Raw genomic sequence first — 20,303 nt, 5'->3', positions numbered from 1 at the left:
GCACATGATATAATTTGCTCTGATACAATTCCTGGTCCTTACTATCAATTGTTCAAGAAGTAGGCTTCTGGCTTTCTTGGCTGATGAATAGGTGTTATCTGTATCTTTTTCTGTCTCTCTCTCTCTCTCTCTGATAAGATTATATCAATTCAAGGACCATTTAAACACAGATAAAACATAGTTTTCCCTTCATGCAAGTCATTCTGGTTTCAAGAGAAGATGCTTGCATCATCTGTGTGCCCTAGTTCTGGAGATAGAAAAGGAAAGTGGAAACTCTCAGTATCACTGCCTTATTTTCTAAAGGTAGTTGAAAAAGGAAAAAAAAATGGAGTCTGACTGCCTGTATGAATTAGGTAAGATTTCATGCAATTTTTTGAACCTCAATTTCTTACCTGGGCTAGCAGTTATCTCTTAATACAAAGGGTGTAGTGAATATATGATACACTCTTACATGTTATATATTCATTTATTGTTTCTATTGTGGTGAAGAGAATATTCCTGATGCTCTTATTTATTCCTTCCTATGAACATGGCCAAGCATGGCAAAAATAAGACTGCCTTCTTCCTTTGTTATTAATTTATATAAAGTGAGAACTAATGTACCTTGAAGGAGCTGTGGGAGCTATTCGAATCCCTCTGCCTCTAATACCTCTGCCACGACCAGAGTCTTCTGAGCCATTTAAATAAGATAATTCACGTAACTGTTCCTGACGAATTTCATCATTGTAGTCCTAGAAGAAAAAATATACTTGATGAGTTATGGGACATGGGGATTTTAAAGTTAACAAACAAACAAACAAAGAAGAAGAAAAAAATTCACATTTGTTTTCTGGAGTCTTATATAAAATATCTAAGGTGATATAAAAAAGGTACATATTTTAAATTCCTATTATTATATGAAGAAATTGAAGTTGCTTCTTTTATCAAGAAAGTACTCTGTAGGACATAGATATCACTTCAGGTGAGGGCTGGAAAAGGGAAGGTAGTAACACAGAATATGAACTGGGAATGTATTTTGGTTATGATTGTCAACATGAGGATTGCCAAAATTTCATTTGAACAACTGTGTGTAGATTATGAATGACTGCCTGACATTCAAATAGCTCCTGATAGGTAAACCAGAAGGGGTCAATCCTAAGGCCTAGTATAGATGCACTATGTGTGTGTGTGTGTGTGTGTGTGTGCATGTATGTGTGTGTATCATACAAATATGAAATTATATGATCTATCTTCTCACAAGTGGGAAGCTAATGTTGTGAAGTCCCACCCAACAATCTGATAAGCAACATTTAAAAACAAGGAATTTCCTATGTTGTTTAGCATTGGGCTAATGTACAGTGAGAACCATAGTAGAAGGCAAACCTCAGAGTTACAGCTAAAGATTAAGTCAAAGTCAAAGGGACTGTCTTTCTCCCTCATCAGTTCAGAAATGTGTCCGTGCAGAAATGTGTCAGTCATTTGATTCAAGAGTGCACCAGTTTGGAGATTCCTCAGAAAACTTGGAATAGAACCACCATTTGACCCAGTTATCTGATTCCTTGGTATATACCCAAGGACTTAAAAACAGCCTACTACAGTGATGCAGCCACATCAGTGTTAATAGCTGCTCAATTCACAATAGCTAAGCTATGGAATCAACCTAGGTGCTCTTCAGCAGATGAACAGATAAAGAAAATGTGGTATATAAATACAATAGAATATTACTAAGTCATAAAAAGACTCACTTTATGACATTTGATGGAAAATGGATGGATCTGCAGACTATTATGCTAAGTGAAATAAGTCAATCCCCCCAAAACCACAAAGGTCAAATTACAAATGTTCTCTCTGATATACAAATGCTAATACACAATAAGGAGAGGGGAGTTCAGTAGATTAGACAAAGTAGAGTGAAGGGAATGGGGAGGGGAAGAAAATAGGAGAGGCAATGAAATGATTCTGACTTAATTTTCATATGTACATATTTAAATACACCACAGTGAATTTCTACATCTACATCGTGTACAACCACAAGACTGTGATCCTTATTAGATTAAGATGTACTCCATATTTGTATAAATGTGTCAAATTATACTCTACTATCATGCTTAACTAAAAATAATAAATAAATAAATAAAAGAGTGGACCTGAGTCATTACAAATGAATGCTACCATAAAGTACCAGTCTTATCTATTTCTACACACACACACACACACACACACACACACCCCTGGTTAAACAACACAAAATTGAATAATGGGTTATTTGTACCAAATGGTCAATCTGATCTATTATTTTTCTCTACACATATGTTTTAGTGAATTCAATCTAGTGAATTTTGTACCGACAGAGAAGGACCTAGGAGATGAAAATAGAAGTTATCTTCAGAGGATGAGCCTACTTTGTGGGACAAAAATTCACATGTATTATCTGCAGTAAACAATACCTATTTAGCTCTGCATATAATGTGTGTTTGTTTTATATAAAGTTAAGACTAGGCAAGCCAACCACATAGCTCTGTGTAGAAACTTGCAAGGATGCATTTAGCTTACAAAAAAACCCCTCTAATGCACAGCTTTACCTCATGCACCAGAAACTGCCTTGACTACAAGCAAAAGTGATAATCACTCCAAAGCATTTATATTCTTATTTTTAACATGTCCCTTTCATGTTTATCCTCTACAGAACCTGATTATAGCTGTAACAGCCTCAACACAGCTGACAGAAGAGCCATACAGTAGAAAATTACAGATTCTAACAGGTCAAATATTGTTCAATTTCAACCTCCTAATTTTCACATTCAAGCATCAACTAAAGTGAAGAATAAACATGTGTTATTTTATTAGGATCAGGAATGCAATGAATTGCTACTCCGGAGTGAACTGACCAGTCACCATCAAAATGAAACCCAATCCAATAATTTTCACATGTAATATTATTGATGTTAAAGGAGACATTTGTAGCTTCCTTTCTGAGGAAAACCCATATCCATTCAGGGTCCTTATGAAATGTACAATGAGAGAGATTGACATTGTTAACCATACTGAGGGCTGAGATACACACGAACAAATTACATCTGAATTCAGTATATGTAACTGTGTACTTTAGAGCATAAATATTTTTACGTTAAAATTCTGAAGATATCAGAATATAGATGTGGTCTCTTTCATTATACAATCATAAATTAGATGAAGAAGGAAGAAAATAAAAAGCAAGAGGAAAATGGGGACAAGGAAAAGGAGAAAGAAGTAGAGGACAAGGAGAAGGAAGAGCAACATAGTAATTGGACAGTAATAGATTAATTCCCAACTTGTTCAGGGATTCCTGCAGCCATTCCCCTAGAGAGTTCTCACCACCACATTGACTCTGGGATTGGTCATGTGATTTGTTCTCGCTAATATAGCAATTCAAAAAAAATGACAAAAGCAGAGACTGTAAAAGTACTCATTGCTAGAAAAATCACTGGAAATCTTTAGGCCACCAGGTGAAGAAGTCTAGGCTGTATTTCTGCAGCTAAGAGACCCTGTGAAGAGAGTGCACAGTCATCCTTGCTCTCCCTGCATTTTAATCTGAGTCCTGGAACATGAGTGAGGACATTCTAGACCATCTAGTCCCAGTCAAGCTGGAGGAGACAAATAATCACCTAGCAAACCCAAGAACCAGGAGAAACAGATAACAAATAATGCTCTAAACCATTAAGTATTGTGGTGCTTTCAGCAAAAACTACCAAATACAGAGAGGACTAGAGGGTATGGTGCTTGAGAGACATACAAAAAAGGCATTCTCAAAGCAGTCAGCTTCTGGCCCTGTCAGAGGGGAGGATTTGGACCTCAATGTTATCTGCATGTTTCTTGGAGTAGATAGCCTTACTTGGAAGTCAGTATATCTGAAGGCCATGACCTTGTATCATAATAGTCTGAGTTGCTCATAAGTCCCGTTGTTCAGAGTCTATACTCACCAATCCAACTGCACTAGAATTCAGTTCCTAGATTTCTGACTAGGATATGAATATGAATACTTGATACTGAAGATTAAGTCTTAATGTAAGCAAAATTACTATTGTCTATATAATTAGACTTTTATATGAGTTTAGATAGAAACACTTTATTTTAAGAGTTGATTCGTGACAGATTAGTGGTGGACAAGAGAACAAAGACCAGTAACTTCATGTGTAATTGTCCAAGAAGCCTAGGTGCTACATTCTGCAATCCTGTTCCCAAACATGACTTCCCTCAGCTGATGACAAAACGTGTTTGGATGCAAAGATGGGTCCATTCTTAGAAACTCAAGACTCCTCCATGCCCCAGAGATCCCTGAGTTTCAGCAATGCTGAACTATCTTTTAATTTCATTGCACCAAGAAATGTACTAGAAGTTTCCCAACTCTCTATCCTTAGGGTCAGAACATTGTGGCGGCAGGGCTCTCCAGCCTCCCTTGGCTTTTATAAAAGAAAAACATTTTTTTTCTAAATGAGAGCATCTTCCCTAATATAATTCTGATGTGTCCAATCCCATTTGTCATCTGCTTCTTAGAAGACCCAAATTAACATAGGGTACTTACAACATCAAATTCCTAAGTTTACAAAGTTGAGAGCTTTGATAAACTCATTTATGATAATGCTAGTGAATTCAATATTTTTTTTGCATTCAACATCCCTTGTACTATGATGACATTGGTCTATTTGCTGCTCTCCTACTTAAAAATGGTTATAGATTGCTTGAATATTAATGATTGCCGAAAAAGGAAATGATCAGTGTTTTTGGCAAATTTCCCAATATTTTTCCAACATTTCACTTAATTAGAATATAGGAAAGACTCACAGAAGTGGGTAAAAATAAACCACAATTTGACTCAGAGATTAGAACAATTTGATTGGCACAGAGGAAGTGTGGCAACAATGCAGAAATGACTGCATGTGTGGTAGGGTGTCTGAGACAGAATATGGGCAACCACAAGTAGTTTAGGAGTGCTGTAATAGGAACAGATCCAAAATTTCTATAATGTCCAAAATCTTTGCTTTTTTGGTTACCAAAATCACTTTCTAAATCTTACAACTTGAAATAATAACAAAGATATTCACAATATTTTTATAAGTTGATTTTGCCTGTGGTGAGATAAATTCACCCCATGAAACGATTTCCATGAAATTCATGAGCACCGCTATTTTGCTTCTGACAGGGCCCTCCCACTGTGACAGCATATGGTATAAACAGCATACACAAAAGCTCAGAGCAGACAGATGTTTAGATGTTCCTAGAAAGGACGTATGCTCACAGTCCACATATTTAATGTATATGCATAATTTCCCAGTTATGTACAGTCCTGTCCATCTGTCATGATGGCATTTTGCCCAAATACAAATTGAGAAGATTATTTCACTTGCTTTCAGGTGCCAGGTAATGACAGGTGTAGATAGGCTACCTAGGGGCACAGTCAGGGACCATTTTCCTGCCAAATACCCTCTGCTGAGACACCAGTGGGCACTGGTGCCGCACATTTAAAACTGTGATTATAACCACCGGTAACATGTGAATGTAGCTTCTGTTCTGCCAATGCCAAGACTGTCAGACGACATTGAGGGAAGTGAAATGTAGCCTGTAATCCTTCTGGGCCATGACAAAGACATGGCTGCCTGCAATAGTCAGGTTAGGACATTTGATCAGAGTAATGATCAAGAAAGTGTGGGTCCAGTATCAATACCATACTTGTAACTGAGCTGGGATGAATAGGAAACTATTTCAGAAGACAACCAGTACTGAGCTGGACATTATTTACTAAAGCAGCTTAGGCTATTAGATAATATCTCTGAGCCAACACAAGGGTAAGCTTTAATCAGCCCAGAATTGGGACCAGAAAAACTCATTAACAAAATGTAGTCAAAGAACAAGTCAATTAAGATTTATTAAGAATCTGCTTGGTGCATGACTCTGCATAATGTTTATATAAAGGCTGTATAAAACTTATACATCAAAGGAGATGGATTACCAAAATGTTACAATACTGTGGACTTTTTATCTTAAATTGTTAGCGATGGTGATTCCTGTTACTGAAGAAGGTTTTCTTTTTATCCCCATTATTAAGATCACACTGCTCACTATGCAAAAAAAAAAAATCATCAGAGAATAAGATAATATCAATATATACTATGTATCAATATTTTGCAGTATTATTAGAAAGGCTTATTTTCAATCTTGTTTTGTTTGAGTTTATTAAATACTGGTCACTGATATATGAGGTCTAAATGTCAAGACTTCTTGAATGAGCAACAAAGGATTCACATATTTGGTGTGATATATCATTTGACCCAAATAAGGCTAGAAAATCAGCCACTACCTCAGAATAGATTCAGGGTAGTAACCGAAAAATATTTAGGTGATACTGAATGTCAGATTTGAACTTTTATTCTAATAACACCAAGTTCCATCTGTCCCAGTAAAGGCAAAATGACTAAATAATTTTCAGCAAATTTTTTTGGCAAATTATTAAGTACATTGCAAAGGAACTTCATTGGCTTTTTAAGTAAAAATATGCATTAATTTAATATTGGTATATTATCTACCTTAATTTACAATAACATAAAATTAACTCTTGGTTAACAAAGAATCAGTACAATGCTAAGTGGGCTCAAATTCTCCTAACCAAGCACTCATCATGATAAGGATACATTGAAAGGAGAGTGAAAATTTTGTATATGAAAAGGGTTGGTAGGATATGACTCATGTTGGTGATTTTTATCAATAATCTTGAAATTCTAGGCTTTCCAATGGCCATAGAAAATTTACAAATTCAAGCTGTGATATATTAAGTCAGATATTTAAAAGTGTGTGAAAGAGTTTTGCAAAAGAAATTCATCCTGTTATTTATTCAGTGTATTTCTGAGTGGCAAACAATTGGTAGCACTGATGCAGGTGCAGTAGATGAAGCCCCAGTCTCAGGAAGCTCAGAAGCATACAAATGGTCAATCCCCACACCTATCTGTGGAAATTTGCAAGTAAAAATTGAAGTAACATTTGAATAAAATAATCAAGCAAGGATAAAAACCTTCTTATTACTATCCAACTCACTGCACACTCAATTCAACTTTGATCCTTTTTCTTAGCTTAAAACACTTAATTTATTCCCAATATTATACTGGTGTTTTGGGTGGCTGCTACTTTTTGCTTTATTTTTGAAAAGCTGACTTCTACATTTCTGTTTTATGAAGAAAGGTATTTGCTATATTTCCTCATGAGAAAACCCTTCATAGATGCTCTTTGTTGTTTTTCCACAGACGAAAATGCTGTGATGATTCTAACTATATTTTTAAATTAGGGAAAAATCAACCTACTTTGTTATGGTAACTTTTTGAAGCTCTTTAAAAAGAATATAAAATATTTCTGTGCATGTCCATTTCTTTCCTTCTTTTTTTTTATAAATATCATTTTGTCTTACAGCTAAGTTTCCCTCTAAATTTATCCTAATTTAAGAAATTTCTTATAGTAGTCTCTCTGAATATTTAATCATATTATAATAAAGTAGTTCTTAAAAAAAAAAAAAAAAAAAAACAAACAACAAAGTGGCACTTTTTCAAACAATGTACCAGACAAGAGGAGAATCATTTGCCAGATAATAAAAGTTGAATTTACCACAGAAAATGAGGAAAGGTAAGCTGTAGTGTTAAGTGGGCATTGGCTAGAAGGTGAAGGTTTTTAAATGAAGAGGCCCAGCTATTGAAACTTAGGGAAGGAAGTATGCTAGTCAGTTTTCCATTACTGTAACAAAATACCTGATATAAACAACTGAAAAGATGGAAAGATTTATTTTCAATAATGGTTTCAGACGTTTTAATCCTTGATGGCTTAACCCCATTGCTGTGGGCCAGTAGTGGCAGGTATGTCATGGGGAAGGGTAGAGAAGAGCAGGTCTATTTGCCACATGGTGATTAAGAAATAAAGCGGGGGTGTGTGTGGAAAGAGGCCAGGATCCCAATATCCCCTTCCAGGGCATATCCCCAGTGACCTAACTTAATCCAGATAGGTCCCACATCCTAAAGGTTCCACCACCTTCCAGTAGTGCCATTGGCTGGCAGCCACAAGGATAGTCTATGGGCTTTGGGGGCTATTTAAGATGTAAATGAAAACATGAGTGAATAGTTAATTAAAAAAAAACTGGTTCCATGATCAGTGACTAAAGAAATGGACTTTGTGAGAGATAACAGAGGACAGTTCAGCAAAAGAAGTACTAGAAAAATAATGGAAAAAATTTCAAAGCTGGGCATGTAATCCCAGCAACTAGGGAGGCTGAGACAGAAGGATTGCAAGTTCAAAGTCAGCCTTAGCCACTTAATGAGGCTCTATGCAACTTAGCAAGACTTTGTCTCAAAATAAAAAATAAAAATGGGCTGGGGATGTGGCTCAGTTGTTAAGTACTCCTGGGTTCAATTCCTGGTACCCCCTAACCCAAATTCAAAATATGATATGAATGCTCCCAATGTACACCATGAACTAAATTACAATATTACAAATGCAAAATAAAAAAGACATATCAGTAAATTTAAAAGACCCAGTATGTGTTCTTTATTCTACTTGAACAGGAACTGTCTTTGGAATTGTTCAACTGGGTTTCTCTTTCTCAATTTATGAGAACTTCAATTGACTGCAAATTTCATTTGCCTGTCTTGGGGTGGACATATGCAGCTTCCAAATGGATTTTGTCTTGCAGTCTCTCTTTCAGGGGCAAACCTACATAGTGGGCCTATAGCAGAGGATCTGGGACAACTTGATTTTTCCTCTGAAGGTAGGCAGGGCATCTCTCTGCTTTCAAACTTCCCCCCCAATTCCTTTATCCCATAGCACATCTGCATATCTCTCCTTAAGAACATTGGATCCAGTGCAATCAGGCTGTCCTCCTTCCATCCTCTATACATAACAAATATGCATAGAAGATAGTCAAAATCAATTTTGTCCTGCATGTTGCAGAATTGGCTTAATGCAAGAAGCCACCAAATATTCTCAGCAACCATGGGAATGGCGGTCCTTTACTAAGGCTCTTTTTGTCCTTGTATATATTCCCTTCCAAATCCTGTATACCATAGAGAAACCATAAAATCTGCTCTCTTGGAATCAATCCCAGTATCAGGTACTTTAACACCATTTACCCTCTAAACCAGGATGCTTGTGCCTTTCATGTTCATTTTTTTTTCCATTTCCAGGGATTGAACCAGGGGTGCTTAACCACTGAGCAACATCCCCAGCCATTTTTATATTTTATTTAGAGACAGGGTCTCACTGACCTGCTTAGAACCTCACTAAATTGCTGAGGTTGGCTTTGAACTCGAAATCCTCCTGCCTTAGCCTCCTGAGCCACTAGGATTACAGGTGTATGCCACTGCGCCTCTTTCACATTCATTCTTAAAGGAGATGGTATTAATAATTACCATTCAGGTCACAATCTCTCTCCTATCCCTTCCCCTACTCTTTAAAATGCATTCCACAAACTCTGATTAGAAGGTAATTGTTCAATAAAGACCGTGATCTAGAATCCTCCACTGATGTTATTTCCATAATTAATGTTATGCTTTGATTCTTTTTCATTCGAATTGGAGAATTGATAAGACAGCAAGAGGTGGAGATCAACTAAAGAATCTTTGGTTTTCTTTTGTTTCCCCAAAATGCAGCATCATTCATTATCTGAATACTACCCATATTACCCTGTCCTTTCCCTGAAGATGGGTTCTTAAATAAAGGCTCAGAGTAGTAGAATAGTTTCATATAACTTGTCATTGAGGACAGAAGGCAGGGTTTCTATGGACACTGTGTGAAAGGAAATGAAAATTTGGAACTCATTGCTTTCCTCTGAAGAAATATATTATTAGTAAATATTATATATATATATATATATATATATATATATATATATATATATATATATATATATATCTCAAATAAAACATGCTTACTCTGTGTCTGTATGTGTGTGTGTGTGTGTGTGTGTGTGTGTGCATGTGTGTTCCAAATGCTAAGAATATGGTAGACAAGGCAGGTCTCATTGAGTTTACATTCTAATGTAAGAAAACATAGAAAACAAAATAAGAAAGCTCAGTCCGATTCTGCAAATGTAATAAGGCAAAAATCCGGAGGGCCTGAGGAAGATGGTTCAAATGCAAAGTCACCCATGGTCTCCCTGAAGAGGTGAAGTGTGATCTGACACTTAATGAAAAGGAGTTTGTTATATGAGGTCATTAGCCTTGCAGGTACCTGGAATGCAAAATCCTGGAAGGGGTTGAGCCTCTTTAAGGAAGAGAGAGAATTCCAGGGCATATACAGCAAGAATTTAGTGAGCAAGAAAAAAAGTGATACTAAATCAGACAAGTAGGTAGGGCCTAGATAGATTTTAGTGTTCTTCTTGGCTTTATTCTAAATGTAACAGAAGACCCTAACAATATTTAATCCAGACAACGAAAAGACGAGTTTTATTTCTTAAAGGGAATATTATGACTGCTATGAAGATTATGAATTAAAATAGGACAAGGGTAAAAACAAGGAGAGATGTAAAGACTCTATCATTATAGTGCATGCCCTGGCTACTGGACATTTCCACTTCTATCATGCAAAATGGGAGAAAGGAAGAGTCATATGATAATTATGAGTATATATGGAGGTAAAATTGGGACAGATCGCTGAAATTACTAACAGTTTACACACAAGTCATAACAGAAAACGTGGCCTTAAAGGTGACTCTTAGATTTTTGGTTTGTGCAGCTGATTCACTTGTGGTGCCATAACTGAGGTAGATAGTGGACATGAGGAGTTGCCTTTTGTTTCTCCTTACTTTAAGTTAGAGTAAGGAGAAGCACATTTATTTCTGAATAATGGGGGAAGCACATTTATTTCTGAACAGAGTCTTTTTAAATTAGGCATCTTTCAGAATTGGCATGATTCTCTCTTATGTTGGTAGCCTGTTCTCTGAGTAGATATGCAAATCTTTATGAACCCTACTTAAAAATAATGATAATAATTTAAAAATACATGATCTAGCAATCATCAGAAATGAAAATAAGCACTTTTATATGAAAGCATCAAGGGCTCAAACAGAAAGAGGTGGGAACTTGTCATTTAGGAAGTAAAAAATAACAATCCAGGCAAATTTCCATGGGGAAAGTCTTGAAGCCATGACAGAAAAGTGATATGGCTGGGGAATCATTAACAATCCAATTTTCCTACAGCATTCTGTCTGGTAGAATGGTATGTAGATAGAACGCAGGTTGGGGGAATGGACCCTCCTGTTCTCCAGGCAATGAGCCATTACAGAATGGCACATCTCCAAGGACAGGCTCTCAGGAATGTGGATGAGGGATGAGAGTTGGAGGAATCTTAGTCCTAGAGACCCAATTAACAAAAAAAATAAATAAAATAAAATAAAATAATCACAGCAGTCCAGCCCAGAGACAATGAAGCCTGGGAAAAAGACATAATTCAAGTTTTTGCTGTTTATTACCTGTGTTTTATTTTATTTTTTTTATTATTTTTTTAATTTTTTATTGTTGGTTGTTCAAAACATTACATAGTTCTTGATATATCATATTTCACACTTTGATTCAAGCGGGTTATGAATTCCCATTTTTACCCCATATACAGATTGCAGAATCACATCAGTTACACATCCATTGATTTACATATTGCCATACTAGTGTCTGTTGTGTTCTGCTGCCTTTCCTATCCTCTACTATCCCCCCTCCCCTCCCCTCCCCTCCCCTCTTCTCTCTGTGCCCTCTACTGTCATTCATTTGTCCCCCTTGTATTATTTTTCCCTTTCCCCTCACTTCCTCTTGTATGTAATTTTGTATAACTCTGAGGGTCTCCTTCCATTTCCATGCAATTTCCCTTCTCTTTCCCTTTCCCTCCCACCTCTCATCCCTGTTTAATGTTAATCTTTTTCTCATGCTCTTCCTCCCTACTCTGTTCTTAGTTACTCTCCTTATATCAAAGAAGACATTTGGCATTTGTTTTTTAGGGATTGGCTAGCTTCACTTAGCATAATCTGCTCTAATGCCATCCATTTCCCTGCAAATTCTATGATTTTGTCATTTTTTTAATGCAGAGTAATACTCCATTGTGTATAAATGCCACATTTTTTTTATCCATTCATCTATTGAAGGGCATCTAGGTTGGTTCCACAGTCTTGCTATTGTGAATTGTGCTGCTATGAACATCGATGTAGCAGTGTCCCTGTAGCATGCTCTTTTTAGGTCTTTAGGGAATAGACCATTCTATATGTAGAACATGGGAAGGTGGTCATAATGATCTAACTAAATATTTACCAAGGTGTCTCCATAAGACCTTCTCAGGAATAAGACATCAAAGGACATCAAGGGGAAGGTAGGCTACTGAGCTTTTACTTCTTTATTGTAGAATCAAAATACAAATGATTAGTGTGCTATGTACATATGGAAATGTGACTATAGATCTATGTATATAACAGTTTCTTCACATAATTCATACTGATTTTTAAACCATGGAATTTTATTTATTTCTTCACCACAAATCGAGGAGGGAAACAAAAAGAAAAAAATTTAAAACTAGATTTAAAAAAAAAATGTCACCAACAAATCCTCTTCAAGAGAAAGATGTTGTGTAAAAAAGAGTTTTATGCTTTATTTTGTTGCACTAGCATTAATGCTGGTGTAGACTAGGAATTGTGATTAGAGTCTCAGGGTTCTATGGCAGTAAAGGATTTGTGTGGTTATTAAATGCCTTAACTTTACTCAGGCATTTAGCAAACCACAAAAGCCATTAATTGGGTGTCTTCTGTGCTACCACGGATATTGCTTCCAAAGCATCAGTAAGTACAGAGTAGATGTAGGATTTCTTTCCTCTCTCACTATCCAGATAATTTATAGAGTAGAAATACATAACCAAACTCTTCTTTTATAATGGAGAAGATTTTCCCAGGTGATTTGATTTCCATAGGTTTCTAAAACACAATTCTAAACTTCATTCTCCTGATGCATTCAAATCAGCTATTCTGAGGCTTACAATTAAATTTGAGGGATTTTCATATGGTTTTATTACAAAAAGCTAAACAAATATTTGTAAAATTTTGTTGGTTTACAGATCTATATTGTTTTCAAATTACTGATTTCTATGGAAGTCAAGTTGAAAATGTAAAGGCAGAGAATCCAGTTCTCACAAAATAACACTTGTTATTGTTTTAAATTATTTGCAGCTCAACTAGAGTTTTGAGGCTCCACCCAAACTTTCTAAATATTTCAACCTTTGTTTTAAACCTGTGTAGAATATAATACATTATATATACAAATCACTATTAGAATAATTTCAAGTCCTGCCTAAGCATTCTAAAGGAACTTTTATGTTCACCATTATTATCAGTGCAAATACTGATTTGACAGCTAAAATACAGCTTGGAAATTAATACAGGATAAATTTTAAAATGAATCAAAATTTCAAGAGAATGAAATGAGAAGTCCCAGACTTGGAAAAACTTATAAAAGATGTAGCTGAAAAAGGCTTGGTATTATTTACAAAGATTTGTAACATTAAGAACTCTTAAAACTCAAAAGTAAGAAAAAGAACAACGTAACTAATAAACAGGTAGAAGATATGAAAAGACACTTCAGCAAAGAGGATACAGATGGCAAATAAGCATATGAAAAGATGTTCAACATCATATGCCATTAAGAACGTTCAAATTAAAACACTGAGATACCATTATATACCTATTAGAATTGGAAAACCTAGAATTCTTATATCACCAGTTGCTGGTGAGAATGTGGAGCCATAGGAAATCTCATTTATTGCTGTTGGGAATTCAAAATGATGCTGCCACTTTGGAAGTTTCCTAGAGAACTAAACATACTCTTACTATGTAATCTAACAATCATACTCTTTGATATTTACTCAAATGAGTTGAAAATTCATATCCTCATGATACCTGCATATGGATGTTTACAAACAGCTTTATTCATAATTGTCAAATTATGAATTATGAAGGACAACCGAGATGTCCTCAGTAGGTGATGAAGAAATAAACTGTGGATCATCCAGACAATGGAATAGTATTCAGTGGTAAAATGAAATGAGCTGTCAAGCCATGAAAGGACGTGGGAGAAGCTTAAACACATATTACTAAACAAAAGAAGCAACCTAAAAAGGCTACATGCTATTTGATTCCAAGTACACAGCACTCAGAAAAAGGCAAATCTGCAGATATGTTAAGAGATCAAATATTGCTAAGATTTATAGGGTAAGAGGGATGAAGTGATGGAACACAGATGGTTTTTAGGTTAGTAAAAAAATCTCTATAATATAATGGTGGATACAAGTCATATATTCATCAAAAACTACATAAGAATAAAAACAATGTCAAATATAAACTTTGAATGATAATAATGTATGGATACAGGTTCATTGACTCTAACAAATGTACCACCATGGTGTGGGGTATCAATAGTGGAGGAGGCTATTCCCACTTGGGGAGGGAGGAATATGAGAAATTTCTTTACCTTCCTCTCAGATTTTCTGTCAGCATGAAACTACTCTGAAAATAAAATTTATTCAATCAAGGTATGATTTTGGTATTATAAAATAAAGAGCATTTAATTAAGGCAAAACAACCTATGCAGACTTAAACATGATGCTAAAAACATTTCTTTGCTCATTATCAGAGGTGGGGTAATTCTGAGTCTCCTCTACTGCTGATCCAAGGAGCCCTTAGTGCAATGTGAATTGACCAAATTCATTCTTATGGCACCTTGGTGAATGATGAAGGGTTGGAAGAATGTTATTTCCCCCATTTAACCTCTCAGAGGTTAAATGATAAATGTGTGGCAAATTGCAAACAGGGATTTTGTGGTAGAAAATATTTTAAATGCCTAACATTTCTCATCTTTATCCCAGTTAAATTATTCCCTTTTTATTTTCTTCTTGTTCTGATATCCTGTCAGCCTGGATCTAGTAGGAAATTAAGCATGTTGGAATCAAAAGAACACAGATGCCTGAATCAAGGCTTGAAGTCCCTCGCTCAAGACACATACAAAGAGCTGTGCTGAATTGCAACCCCCCAAAAATTCATATTAAGAGTTTAATCCCCAGTGTGTAAGTATTGGGAGACAGGGTCTTTGTGAGGAACTTAAGTTTATATGTGGTCAGCAAGATGTGGTTCACACGATGGGACTGATGCCCTTGTTAGTGGAGATGCCAGAAAGCTTGTGCATGTACACCCCACTACCTTTTCCATCAGGTGAGAAAGTGGCCATTTGCAAACTAAGAAGAAAGCCTTCACCAGAATCCAAGCAAGTTGGCACAGTGGCTCAGATTTCCAGCTTTCAACACTTTGAGAGAATCATTCTATTGTTTAAGTTAGCCGGTCCATTGATTATTTTGTAGGAGGCAGAGCTGACTGGGACAGGCCAAATGGGTGCTGTCCTTCTGTACCAGCATATTCTTTCTGAGAACTAGAAAGGCAAAGAATATCACATTGCTCTTACTGCTAAGATGATACTATTACTACTGTTGTTGTGGTGTATGTCTGTTCTTGACATGTGTGAAAAATGTGCATATTTTAGGTGTTTAACTATTGAATTGAGACTAAGCAAGCAAATTATACAGACAAATCAGATAGGCTATTTTCTAGACAAGGGAACAGAAATTCTGAGCTCTCCTTTGGATTCTGTCTCTGGGGCATTAGAAATAATAATACTAATAATCGAAAACCCAACAACAACAAAAAACAAAAACCTTTATTCTCTGCACTGTTTCTTTTTATTATTTTCTCCATATAGAGTTAAATAAAACCTGACTCTACTTCTATAGATATGAAGACAATCCAAACTCTACAGTGAGACTCTAGGGAAACATTATGTTTCACACATGTATATTTATATGCAGGTATGTCTATATAGTACATATTTGTGGGTACATGAGTACTTAAAATTACAAAGAAAATGAAAGCTAGGGCAAAGACCAGTAAGTAGACAAGTTGGATATGCAGCCTGGGGTCTGTATGAAATATATAATTGAGCAAAATTTTCAAAAGAATACAAAAGGCATTTCAAGGAGTAAGTAAAGGGTTAGCAAAAGCAACAGAAATGTGAGTAAGGATGAGAGCAATGGGGTTGAGTAGCTCACATTATAACAAAATGAGCAATAAATGATAGCATAGTCATTTGTTGGCACGTTGGAAATCGACTGTACAGAGCTTGATGAGATCTAAATTCACAGTGTGATTAGATGAAACTGTAATGTCAAAATCATTCGTGTAAACCAGCTGGCTCTTAAGACCATTTTATCTTTGAGCTCTAATGTATTAACTACTTTTCTGCGTAACTTCCATTTGTAGACACACATATATATTTTTTAAATTTAGTGTTTTCCTTCTAAAAGGTAATATTTCATTTAATTTCTCCATTTAAAATTAATTTTGGTCATGCTCACTGTGATGTAAAATTTAAAAAAAACAAACAAACAGAAAATAAATCATCACACATTTCAAATTTTCATAATCATTGACATACTTAAGCAGTAATAGAGAGGACCTACCCTCTCTCTGTAGGGAACTGTAAGATCCGGTACTATATATATGATCCCCTATCACTGGATGTTACTGGGCACTGAGGAGGAAACACCGTCAGTACATTTTTATTCTGTTTAGGATTCTAAGAGGGGTCTGAGAAAATCTATTTTTATGAATTTTGAGTCAGAGCAAAGATCAATTTCTACTCTAAAAAATATGATACATGACCCCAAGAGCTTAAAATAGACAAAACACACAATACAGCATTATTGTACAGTGGTAACATTTAGGTTATTTAATTTCATGATAAAAATAATTTAATTACAACGTCAATTTTCAGAAGAGTCTATGTTTTAAAACCATGAACAAAAGCTATCTGTACTGGACTCTGAAGCGGTGGAGTCATATTAGCAACTATGAATATGATTGTCTGGTCCCACTGCCTAGGTTGGAGACATTGACATTTTTTGGTGTGGCTTGGTATACAATACTAAACCTTTCCAGTCCTAACTGATCATATCTAGAAAATTGGATTGCTAATAGTAACAAATAAAACAGTATGACTGTCAGAAGAAGTAAATTTATGAACATATGTAAATTGCCTAATATGCTACCTAGTATACAACAAACACTTGATAAATATTAGCTATTATTTTCCCCATGGGGATATGGGAAATCCTATTCTAATATGCCATTTATTTGAAATCATATGACGAGTGTCTTACATCCACCTTATTTTTTTTTATTTTTTATTTTTTTAGATTTTAGCTGAAAGGGAAATCCTAAAATGTTAAGTATATGTGAATGCACTTTTAAACAGTATTTTCTAAAGTGGTAGATAATCTTTGGACTACAGTCAGTTATGGAATATGAAATATTTGTTTAGGGCTATTTATCCTTGGAAGGGTAACTCTGAGGATCAGAACATGGCACAGGCAAACCCTGAGTTGCTGAATTCAGGAAGATTCATAGCCTTGAATCAGTTTATGCTGTTCCTTTGTACAGTACATTTAAGCAACAGTCAAGTATGAAGTTATTCATGTCTGCATAGCTGGCAAGAATCCGACCCTTAAAAAGACTGCAATCAGAGCATATTAAGATTTAGTGATGATAATATTATCCAGATGAAATAAAGGTCCAAGGCAGACCAATAAAACAAAAATGCCAACTTAAAAGGAGATTTTGTAGAAATACAGCTCAGAAGAAAGTAAAGTGAAACCCTTTTATTCAAATAGGAGTCTCTTGCAAGTTTCTTCATAAAGGAAAATATTAATAAAATGAAACACCAGTGAAAATATTTATGCAAGGAGGTGGGTAGTGGAATCACCATTTCTTTCCTTTTTTTTTTAATTAAAAAAAAGCTGAAAAATCTGAAGAATTTAAAAAACATTCAGGAAAAAATTAAATTCAATTAATTTAGGAATATAAACAAGACAAATGTAAGCTATTAGTTAATTTAAAATTAAAATTAGTTAGTCTCACTTTAAATTGCATAGTAATAACCTCTATAAATGAGCAACACAAGTCAAAGTTATGGAAATGTCCAAGTATTTTTAAATGCTCTTCTCATTTCAAATGTTTAAGAATAAATGTTAAATTGAACCAATCAGCAAGTGTTACCAGCTCTTTCATCTACTAATTACCTCCTGCTACAATTTCTCATAAACAATATATTCTACCAACTTCCTGAGTTTCGTTAAATACACATTAAAGCAGCCTCCTTTGTTGATTTTCTTCCAGTGTGTGGATGAATATTATAGAAAATTAGCATGGATTCCAGTTGGAAACATTCCTGGGATTTTAAATTATTATTATGTTTTTAAAAATTTGTGAAACTGTTCAGTGTAACCACGTAATATGAGACAAAGCTTCTGTACAGCCAAGGAACTGATTAAGAAAGTGAAGAGATAGCCTAAAGAATGGGGAAAAATCTTCACCAGCTACTCCTCTGACAGGAGATTAATATCCAGAATATATAAAGAACTCCGAAAACTCAATGCCAAAAACCCAATCAACCAATCAGTACATGGGCAAAAGAACTAAACAGAAACTTCTCAAAAGAAGAGAAACAAATGGCCAACAAATATATGAATCATGCTAAATGAAATAAGACAGGTTCAGAAAATTAAGGTAGAATGTCTCATCTCATATGTGGAAAATAAAGCCAAATAAGAGAAAGGAGGGAGCAGGGGAAGGGATCAGCTGTCATGAAGACACAGGGAAGATGAGCGAGGTAGATACAGGAAAATGAAAGAGAGGAAGGAAGAAGAGAAGGGAAAGAATTGTTGAGTGAATCTAACAGAATCATGTTATTTGTATACAAATATACCAAAGGGTACATATATCCAAGCAGCTCAAGAAACTGAGGCAGGAGGATCACAATTCATAGCCAGCCTCAGTAACTCAGTGAGTCCCTCATCAACTTAGGGAGACCTGTTTCTAAATTAAAAAAAAAATAAAAATAAACATGTTGGGGATGTGGCTCAATAGTTTAGCACCCCTGGATTCAATTCTTCATACAAAAGAAGAAGAAGAAGAAGAAGAAGAAGAAGAAGAAGAAGAAGGAGAAGGAGAAGGAGAAGGAGAAGGAGAAGGAGAAGGAGAAGGAGAAGGAGAAGGAGAAGGAGAAGAAGAAGAAATAAATCAATGAAGGTGTGAATGAAGATCAGTAGATTAGAGCAGGGTGAAAATAGGGAGAAAAAAAGAGATTATGGGATTGACATAAATTTCCTTATATGTGTAGTTTTTTTCCAAAAGAACCCAAGTACTATGCATAATTATAATGCTCTCATAAAAAAGGTAGTAATCCTTCTTCCTAAAATGTTGTAATAATAATAATAATAATAATAATAATAATAATAATAATATTTTATATTTTCACTTTCTACATTGTTCTGTTCTTCCCCTTACCCAATTTTTAATCAAAATTGATTTGATTATATTATTTTTATTATTTGGCAATGTTCTCTCTTTATTGGGGGGTTGTACTGAGATTAAACTCAGGGGCACTTGACCACTGAGCCACATCCCCAGACTAATTTTGTATTTTATTTAGAGACAGGGTCTCCCTGAGTTGCTTAGCACCTTGCCTTTGTTGAGGCACGCTTTGAACTTGCGATCCTCCTGTCTCAGCCTACAGAGCCATTGGGATTAAGGTGTGCACTACCACATCCAGTGCAATTTTCTCGTTTAACTATATTGTGCACATTTCCCCCAGCCAGCAAGACAGAACTTAATTCTTTTCAGTAGCTCATTCCTTTTCTATGACATACCTGTAGTTCACCAGTACATTTGGCCATTTATTCATGAATGTTATATCTGTAGTTCACCAGTAGACTTGGCCATTTATTCATGAATGTCTGAGAATTTTCCACTGCTGTGTCACTATAATGGCTTGATTATCATTCTGTGACTCAGCTCTTATTTCCCTGAGGTTAGATTCTCTCAAATGAATTGTTATGTCAAATTATGTGTTACTTTCTTAAATCTAAATGCACATTACTAGACTTTCCAAAATAGTTTTAATACACTATTGTTAATAGAATATTAAAATGTTTTTTTCACAACTTTGCTAGCAATGGTAAGTCATTGTCTTTTTTACTTGCCATCCATATGGATTAAACATTGTATCTTATCAATAACATCTCTTTATATTTATTAATCATTTAGCTTTCTTCCTTTGTGAAGTCCTTATTAATTTTTCTATTGGGCTATTTGTAGTTTTTTTAAAAATTATTTGTAGAGACTTTTGCTTCTAACAAAGATGGAATAACTGAGAACAGATTTACCCTCCCATCTGAAATAAACAAAAAGT

At 35.2% G+C, this 20,303-nt stretch overlaps 1 protein-coding gene across 2 annotated transcripts in view; it reads right to left on the bottom strand.

Moving 5' to 3' along the window:
• The window catches only part of Khdrbs2 (KH RNA binding domain containing, signal transduction associated 2), a 545,817-nt gene that overhangs the window by 177,125 nt on the left and 348,389 nt on the right, over window positions 1-20,303 (bottom strand). For both annotated transcript variants that reach the window (XM_027938265.2, XM_027938266.2), the window contains exon 5: window positions 604-731. In XM_027938265.2, coding sequence (XP_027794066.1) covers window positions 604-731 — 128 coding nt within the window. The remainder of the gene's footprint in view (window positions 1-603; window positions 732-20,303) is intronic.

The sequence above is a fragment of the Marmota flaviventris genome, chromosome 6, assembly GCF_047511675.1.
Source record: "Marmota flaviventris isolate mMarFla1 chromosome 6, mMarFla1.hap1, whole genome shotgun sequence".
Lineage (NCBI taxonomy): Eukaryota > Metazoa > Chordata > Mammalia > Rodentia > Sciuridae > Marmota > Marmota flaviventris.
The sequence above is the reverse complement of the archived record's forward strand: the minus strand, read 5'-3'. Positions and strand labels throughout refer to the sequence as shown.